General features: G+C 40.6%; 1 protein-coding gene across 1 annotated transcript; it reads right to left on the bottom strand.

Annotated features, from left to right (window-relative positions):
- Positions 1-503: 503 nt before the first annotated feature.
- Positions 504-9517, bottom strand: afg3l2 (AFG3-like AAA ATPase 2). Its single transcript, XM_062481019.1, has 18 exons — positions 9284-9517; positions 7978-8077; positions 7162-7242; positions 6972-7049; positions 6835-6890; positions 6573-6725; positions 6028-6102; positions 5755-5879; positions 5331-5604; positions 4892-5029; positions 4090-4243; positions 3697-3804; positions 3039-3164; positions 2830-2940; positions 2607-2722; positions 1807-2007; positions 1437-1631; positions 504-1341 (listed from the first exon to the last, which is right to left on the bottom strand). Exons 1-18 carry the CDS (start codon positions 9371-9373, stop codon positions 1099-1101), a joined length of 2424 nt encoding a protein of 807 aa, XP_062337003.1. The 5' UTR covers positions 9374-9517; the 3' UTR covers positions 504-1098.
- Positions 9518-9684: the final 167 nt, after the last annotated feature.

Genomic DNA, 9684 nt, shown 5'->3' with positions numbered 1-9684 from the left:
TCAAATATTTTGTGGTAGGAAATGAATGTTAATGAACAAGCAGGAAAAAATGATGGCTGCATTTACACATCAAGCTAAATCAACTGTGTCCAATAGAAGAGAAGGAAGCCTGCCCCTGGTAACAGTGAAGGCAGTAAAATATCAGGAGGAAGTGTTCTTGTAAAACACACCCCAAATGTAAAAGATGGCAGTGTGCAGATATAGCTTGTCACCTGTTCTTAAACGGAATAACAGTCAGAGCATAACCATCTAGCCCCTTGCCCCCACTGTAGGAAAACCATCTTTTAGGAAACAGATTTGAACAGAGCACACCAAAATGAAATAAAATAACATAACTTAAATCAATGGTTGACCTTAAGGTGAATGAGCAACATGAGCTTTTTTTTCTCAGAGAATCTTGCAAATGAATAAATAACAACTTATGTCCAAAAATATTATTTAGCTATTGTAATATATTACATTATTGTGCTGACTTAATAACTGACTTTATGTAATCGATACCCAAGCAAGCCTGCATGTCAAGAAGCAGTCACTGAAGAAAAGTGTTACAGGTAAATCACTTTTTTTATAGTAATGTAATGGGATACATTTTAGCTGATTAGCAATTTTGTATATTGAAATTTCCTGATATTCTTTAGACGGTTTATTGATAAGACTGATGGAGTTCAAACAAATAACTGTGGATTTCATTTCAATTTCTTTTTCATTTTAACGAGGTCATCAAGCTACATCATCCTTTCTTAGTAGGAAATCCTTTGCATTATTTATAAAGAAAAAACGTTCTTGCCCTACATCCTAACAAGTACCAGTACTAAACTGGATGTATTTTATATATTTTTTTCTCATTAGGTGTTTAAGGACCTCCCCACCAGGATGCTTGATAGCACCCAGGGACATATTTTGACAATATGACCCAGGTAGAAGAGGCAGGCATTCAACGTTGTCACATTCAGAGTCCTGATTCAGCATCCTTGAAATAGATCCAGAACACTGGAAACCATCAAGACTGGCCATGTTGAGGTCTGCCTGATGATTCAATCTACCATGTCTCCCGCTTTCCATTTTGCCACACCATAACCCTCCAAGAGTCCAGGAAGTCTAGAAGGGCATCCCTCCGGAGATCTGTCGTGCCACCTGCTCCTCTGTGCTCTCCTCTTTGTCTTTGTTGCGCTCCCTGTTCCAGTCCTTGAGGCCCTCTGGGAGGGAAGTGTCTTCATCCATACCCCCCGTTCCCTCCACAAACTCCTCGTAGGTGGATTTCTCAGCAAATGGACGAGGCCCCAGCAACTCAACCATGTCATCTTTGTTCAGAACCTCCTTATCAAGCAGACGTAGTGCCACCTAGGGGTAGGAAATGGTATGGATCAGTATTGTCTTTGTATGTGTGTGTGAACACATAAAGAGTGGAACAGTCACCGATCCCTCTTTTTCATTACCTTCTCCACGTCTGTCTTTTTCTCAGACAGAATCTGCATCGTGCGCTCGTAGGCCTCGTTGATGAGCGAGCGCACCTCAGAGTCGATCAGACGCGCCGTGGCTTCACTGTATGGCTTCTCCAAGACCATCTCACCCTGCCGGGGCAGGTCAAAAGACAGGTGGCCAACCTTCGCGTTCATGCCAAACTGCACAATCTGTGTAGACAGGTCAAAACGGAGATGTTTCACGTTGTGTTGCTTTATAATTCCAAAATATGAAGAAAGAGAAAGTGCATATTTTAATAGTGAAGTTTAACTGTAAACTGTGAACATTTCTAGGTCTGCTATGGAACATAGAGATAAAGGATGACAGTCTGTACACATTACAGACCTGAGCATAGGCACTTTGGGTGACCTTCCGCAGGTCGTCCTGGGCCCCTGTGGTGATGCGGCCAAAGAAGATCTCCTCAGACACACGCCCACCCAGTGTCATACACATCCTGTCCAGCAGCTGCTCCTTGGTATACAGGTACTGCTCCTTAGGCAGGTACTGTGCATAACCTAAACCTTTCCCTCTGGGAATGATAGACACCTGGGAAAAACAACAACTCACACAAGTCACAATGACATAAAAAGGTTAGGTCCACGAGCCAGACCCTGGGTACATTGTGGCCGTAGTGGGGACCGTTTCTGCGGTATTCTCATCCATGCCAAATAAACGTTGCATGGCACAGTAAGTATTTGTTGAATTGACTTCACAGCTATTTTCCGAGGCAGCTGTATTTGTTTGTTACATTCCATTTGTCTTTGGAGACAGGGAGGAAGCAGGATGCGTGCTCACAGCTGCGTCCATTGGACTGCAGTATTCAGCTCTCTCCAGCATTGTGCACCAGGGCTGAGAGTTAGTCTCACACTGTCCTCATGTGCTGCTTTTCACGGGAATCCATTTACTGATCACAAGAGGGCCATGTGACACCATGAGAAACACAGCTGTCGGGCAGTCACTGCATCCAAAGCATTTAACACCTCTAACACTTATTCTACTCCACAAAATATTTCACTTTTACCGTCACTGTATGATGTACAAATCTAATATTGCCAATGGAAATGCCTATGATTTGGTCAGTTTAAGAGAACCAGGAAGTATATATGATTCCAAGTCAACTGAATGCCTGGGCCTGAGTGGCCTACCTTGAGTAGAGGGTCTGCATGCTCCAGGTACCACCCGGCCACGGCGTGGCCTGCCTCGTGGTAGGCCACCGTCTTCTTCTCTTCTGGCTGTAAGACCTGGGTCTTCTTCTCAAGACCTAGATGTTCAAGAGCCATGAACAGTGTGTGTGTGGAAAGACATCCTACCACAGATCCTTGCCGTGAAAGGATGGTTTAATTGTGACTGGTTGTAGCTCATGCTCACCTCCGATCACACGTTCAATGGCCTGCTCGAAATGCTTGTGATTGATGGCTTCAGACAGGTGGCGAGCGGCGATGAGAGCAGCTTCGTTGCACACATTAGCAATGTCAGCACCTGATGAAATATGGGAAACCATGGGAAACCATGGGAAACCATGGGAAACCTCAAATTCAATGGTGTCACATTTGAAGATGGTAGCTGTGTATGCATACCAGAGAAGCCAGGAGTTAGGGCAGCCATTTTTCTGGCCAGAGCTTCTTTGTCCATCTCTGGATCCAGTTTTAGGGGCCTCAGGTGCACTTTAAATATGGAGGCTCTACCCTTGATGTCAGGGGGACCTGGAGAAAATATTCATCACCTTAGTTATTTTCATTCTCCAAACATGAGGACCTAAAAATGTATGTTACAAGTATGACTATAAGTAATAGACATAAAAAGACAACACGACTGTATGTGGTATCTGTGGATATCTGATCATCAAGAAGGCCTCTTAGTATATGGTATTTGTGTGTAAGAAACTCTGCAAAGCCCCATAGGGAATTTACCCAGAGTATCAATGATCAAGACACAGCAGGATTTTAAGATAAGAAATGGATTTGAGCCATTACACAATGATGTAAGAAGTTTAAGAGATGTAGATTCTTTTGTGTCAGGGTTCAGAAATCAATATCCCTTGGTATCCTTGTACTCATAGAGACTTGCATAGATAGTATTGTTTGAGACAGAACAAACAGATTGGTTGATAATCTTTTCACTTTTAAAGCCTTCTTAAAGTTATGAGATAGTTGTTTAGATGATGTTAACTTTGACTTGTAATCAGACTGAACAATGGAGGACAATAATGTAGATATAGAACTGTGATGTGTGTACCAATGTAAATCTGCCTGTCAAAGCGTCCAGGTCTCATCAGTGCAGGGTCTAAAATATCAGGTCGGTTGGTGCCAGCTAGTACCACCACATTGGTTGCAGTGTTGAACCCTGGAGAAGAATTAAAGGAAATATTGCAGTTGTTTCCAATACAAATGTTTGATTACAGGTGGCATATGTAAAGTGAATAATTAATTTAAGATTTCATTAACATGAAAAAAACGAAACAAACTAACTATTGATTTAGTTCTACTTTTTAATATTTATTAAGGAGCAATAAAAGAGTAGCAGCCAACACAACCATAAATTGTTAAATTAATCTCTGACAATATGTCTCACTATTAAACCATGCTCTTCATTTGTGTCAAACGTTGCTTATGAAGCTGTAGTACATACCATCCATCTCCACCAGCAGCTGGTTCAGTGTGTTCTCCTGCTCGCTCTGGCCTCCAAAGTTCCCTCTTCCACGCTTGCGTCCCACAGCATCAATTTCATCAATGAAGAGGATGCAAGGGGCATTTTTGCGGGCCAAGACAAACAGGTCTCTGACCTACAGATAAAAAGATGATATAAAGTGTTAGGCAGCAATGATTTGCACCACAAGGCAAAGACCCTCTGCAAACAATATACCTGGTGCACGAAACGATGGACAGTCTGCAAACCAAATAGTAATGTGCTTTGACATTAAAGCTAAAGGCACTAAAAACAGTAAAATACTTCCTTAAAAAACACACAGAGTGATATTAAATTGAATATAATAGTATAGTAAAATGCCATTTGGTTTTGAACCTATGATAAGTCTACTCATCACCCAGTGATAGACGAAGTAGGAACAATCCGTTTTTATTTTGATTATTAGTTTGACATTCAGAAACATTTGTGATTGCTAGGTAAACAATGGGACAGACCCCATATGTGTTCCTTTTAACAGGTTCAGTAGTTCCAACTTGAGATGTGCTATAATAACCTACTTTAGGTCTGTATATTCCGAACTCTGTATTACAGACTCTATGATATAGAAAATCTAATGATGTATTGGACATTACAGAAAGAAACTATTCTCTGTTAAAACTTGAATAGACATTAGCTCATCACTACCCTAATAGCAGTTGACTCTCATATCTGTTTTGACTTTTAGTTTTGGTCATGTTTTTTCATTCATGTGCGCCTAATTATTTGTTTGGAGTTGTTTGCTTACCCTGGCAGGGCCTACGCCAACAAACATCTCTAGGAACTCTGAGCCATTGACGGTGATGAAAGGGACGTTGGCCTCTCCAGCAGTGGCCTTGGCGAGGAGGGTCTTCCCTGTCCCAGGTGGTCCTGTCAGAATGGCACCCTGGGGGGAGACACAAGTGAAGAGCTTGACACCATCCCAAGTTTGCACAAACTTTCTTTCTCACCAAGATATGGTGAAATAAAGTCTAAACAGAAAAGCTAAAAAATACACTACTATTCAACCTCTGGATTAGATGCCATTTTTAAGTGGTAGGGCTATTGGAAAAAAAAAAAAAGAAAAAAAAAAAAATTCTAGAAAAGCCCTTCATAGAAAGACAAAAGAAGTAGCAGAACATTCAGGTTTTCAGACAAATATGCAATAAAAAACAAAAAACAAAGCTTGCTCTGATCTTTAAACTCACTTTGGGAATTTTTGCACCCAGATCCTGGTACTGCTTGGGGTTCTTCAAGAAGTTCACAAACTCCATGATTTCCAGCTTGGCCTCCTCACAGCCGGCCACATCTTTGAATTTGATGTCGATCTCATCCTTGATCACCTTGGCAGTGGTCTCGCTGACACTAAAGAGACCGCCCATGCCTCGGCCCGGTCTGCCCGTCCCAGCAGGCCCCCGTCGTAGCATGAGGAGCAGGAAGCCAATGATGAGCACGGTTGGGAGCATGCTCAGAAGGAAGGAGCTGATGGTAGAGAGAAGAAGGTTGATTTTTCAACAGAGATACAAGTAACATGTAATACAAGGTAGGTATGGACATTTTGTTTGCCAAATTTGAATACAAAATGTATTAATCCCGGATAAAAATGATAACCCACCACATTCCCAATCTTACCCGTCACTCTCTGTGGAGTAGACCACTGGCAGGCGATTCTCACCCTCAATTCCCATCTCATACTGTGAAGTCTCCAGATTACGCTCAAATGTATCTACGCTGCCGATATTGAACCATACATATTGCTGGGCACAGAAAACAAATTAGACAATGTTTTTGACGTGTTATTGTCTGCTTGAATAAAAAAAACTGTCACTGGGACCTCCATACACATTTTATTTTTATAAATGATTCAATTTTGGTTTTAATAAATTTTCTAAAAGGAAACCTTACTCCATCAACAGGAGTCTTCCCGGGAGAAAACACCACTTTTACATAGCGCTTATTTACAACCTCCAACCGATCCACCTGTGGAAAGAATGACCTGATGCTTACATGGTGGCTAAATTTTTCAGTTCCACAGCAGGTTTGGGGGACTATAAATGTTCGGTTTCACAATGACACATTTTACCAGTCAATTTGAGTGTGGCACACAAACATACATACAAACAGGAGGACCAGAGAAGCCTTTTTTGCTTTCTGTGTGGTTGTTTATTTACTTATTAATTCTAATTCAGAGCAGCAGTTCATTATTGTAGTACATTTTTACTCTGTAGCACTTATCACTGCAGAGCTATCCAAGTGGTAAAGAAATAACATATTTATACTAATTTACTATTATATATGAATATATTCTTCATTTTTGCTACAATGACTATCAAATGTACACTGATGGCTCAGGCCTACTACCATATCGACACCCCGCTAGATATCTGACCATACTGTAGTTTCCCACACCACTTAATACTGCCATAATAACATAAAATCTAAATACTTACCACTCCTTTTGAGAGGTAATTATTGACAAAGTCTTTCCAAGTAACTTCTCTTCCCCCATCACGAAAAAATAAGTAGTATGTGACAACTGTCCAAAAGACTGTCCCACCCAGGAAATACATACGGAAATCTTTGTCATCCCACGGCACATCACCCTGTGGATGTTGGTTTAAGAGAAAAGGAGAATGGACAATGCCTACCGGTTAAGAGATACCATTTATTTGATTTTTTTTCCAACCATTACATTTTGGTTTAATTTCTTACCTTCTGAAGCCGGCTATACCAAGTAGATTCCTCCTTTCGGCCTCCTCTCTTTCCTCCTCCACCTGAGGCACCTCCTCCCCCCCCACCAGCTCCTCCCCCACCACCAGCTCCTCCCCCACCACCAGTTCCTCCTCCACCACCAGCTCCTCCCCCACCACCAGCTCCTCCTCCAACAGATTTTTCAGTGGCTTTCTGTCCATTGGCTGGCTCAGCCTCTAAGTAAAATTGAACAATGTCACCGAATTAAGTTCATTGTGCAATATACATTTTAAAGCATATGGAATGGAACAAATTTTGTTTTGTATTGCAACTTCCAAGCAAAATTACCTTTGGGTGTATTTCCACTGGATGTGTTAGGTTCGCTACTCTTTGGACCATTCTTAGCTTCAGGAAAGTACTTTTCAAAACCTAAGACAAAAAGTAATAAGAAATGGCACAAACTATAATGTTATATTACCTGGACATTAGGAATCAAAATAATCAGTGATGTTGGTCAGAGCAGACAGTCTCCACTAGGATTCAGTGAAAATTGAGTGGTTGGCTATTGACTTTGTTCATTAGAGTTAATATTCTATCTTTATTTAGGCTATGTTTATCAAATGATTTGGCTTTTGTGTGAGCTAGCACGGTGCGTTGCCAAACTGTTGTCATTCACAATTAGATGGATTCCTACTCAGAAGAATAAACTTATAAATAAGCAGATGGCTATTCTGTTCATTTACATGATCTTGCACCATATTGCCCAAATTAATGGGGTTGCATCATTGAGTTGTATTGGGGTTTATACAGTACGTTATTGAGCGATTGACTATAAAATCAGCATCAACTCTCTCATGTATGGGAATACATGAGATACATGAGATCTATAGGCAAAACAGTGATCTTGTCAGATGTTATAAGTTAATGGTTAAGGTGTGCACTTTGTAGTTGTGCGATTGACTTGTGTTCAGTCGAATGAATAGCCTAATACAAAAGTAAAAGGGCAAACTGATGTAAACGGGTGCATACAGCCAAAAACAAAATATAGGCATCATCTTATATAAATGTATTAATATGGATGTCAGTACTGCTGACCAATAATTTTTACATTAGTGCATCCTTAGACAAGATGCTAAACTAAAAAGTGTTAAAACAAATCCATACCTTTGGGGGGTTTGGAGCAAAGGCTTTGATAGGCACCCAAGACCTTGGCAAGTATAGACCCTCTTTCGATTGCTATTTGGGCATCAGCATAGCTTGAGACCTATTGGAAGGATCAAATAGTATCAAACATATTTGTTAGAAGTAGGCTACTACATTTTTACTATTTAATATCAACTCAGTGGTTGACAGAGTAGTCTAAGATGAGAATCATTGCTGCAGGGACATTTCCAGACAACCACTGAAATTAAGAAAATGTAAGCCAAATAAAAATATCAAATATAGTCTCAAATCTTAACTTTTCAAGATCCCAATACACTTTTCAGCACAATATAGCTAATCCGATATTGTATGTGTATTGTCTCAGTGAAGATTATTAGGCTATATTAATAAGACATTTCTGGACAGAAAAAAAACCCAGATACATAGAGTTCAATACGTTTCGCACTTTTATTAAAACTAGACTAAAAGTGGATAAAGAAACTCATATGACAAGCTGGGTTTACCAATAGTGGAGTATTGTAAAGAATGGGGTCATTTAAGGTTAATTTTTACATTTTCGTAACATGGCCTAGAAGCTATATGAAATTTGAGTAATTTGTCATCCTTATTGCCTTGTGTGACCCATGCTAGAACTAAGACATCCTGCAGTCTGGCAGACTCCTCCAAATCGTTGGGAGAAGCTGACAAGCACACGACCACAAAACGACCTAAAAAACGAGCTGCACAACAACAATACTCAAGTTTTCCTGTTTCATATCCTCCTCACGAGGTACACAATGACAACTATAACTTGCCAAATAGACTTTCGATATTGCACTCAAGTCTCTTCTGCAAGCTGTACATGGCTAATCGTTCCGGATCACATTCGGTCACATTAACCCACCCTTTTAGAAAGCGAGCAAGCTAGTGGAGGTGGTTTTAGGGAAAGAAAATCAAGTCTAACATTAGCTAGACACTGGTTAAATAACGTATATATATATATATATGCTGATGTTATGTATTGTGCTGTGTATTATCCAACAGGAACGTCGTCCTCAAAGTCATTCATGCAGGCCTGAAAAGGCATGTTGCTAGCTCTGCCTTGGTGGTGATGTGATACTAGCAGACATGACTTGAATTTTACGTGTAATAAAGTCATGTTTAAGATTCAGAATCAGCTTCATCCTGGCTAGTTGTATTGATCCATTCACCAGCCAAATGTCAATAGCATACTGCGAGGAAGCAAAGTACTGGTCAGCAGGCATATGCTAACGCGTTAGGCTAGTGTGGGTGCTGTCAGATAAGACCAGACTCCAGTGCAACTTACCAGTCGGGCATTGCTTGTTACGTTTTGAGGCAGCAGAACTTTGAAAAGATTCCTGCAACCTCTTGACAAGCGAAGGTATCCATATGCCATTCTGACCGTAGCTAATATTAGTAGCTAACGTCAACAGAAGTTCTAAACGTTCATCAAAACATAAGGACAGGACTTCTGATGAACTATCCCATTCCATAACAACACCATACACACGCCATCTTTGCAGTCGTCTAAATCTCCTGAATTACGTAGCTAGTTTACTTCTTTGCTGGATTGGCCCTAGGCAGAGCATTACAAAACCCGTCATCATGGATCATTTGCATTAAAGATGCAGACCAGTCTCCGATAATTAAAGGATCATGTGTCTGATTATAAGACTGCTGCAAAGTGTAGGCTATCTGAGGAACAAT

Source organism: Osmerus eperlanus, chromosome 16, assembly GCF_963692335.1.
Source record: "Osmerus eperlanus chromosome 16, fOsmEpe2.1, whole genome shotgun sequence".
NCBI classification, from domain to species: Eukaryota; Metazoa; Chordata; class Actinopteri; order Osmeriformes; family Osmeridae; genus Osmerus; species Osmerus eperlanus.
Note: the sequence above shows the minus strand (reverse complement) of the source record. Positions and strands in the feature narration are given on the sequence as shown.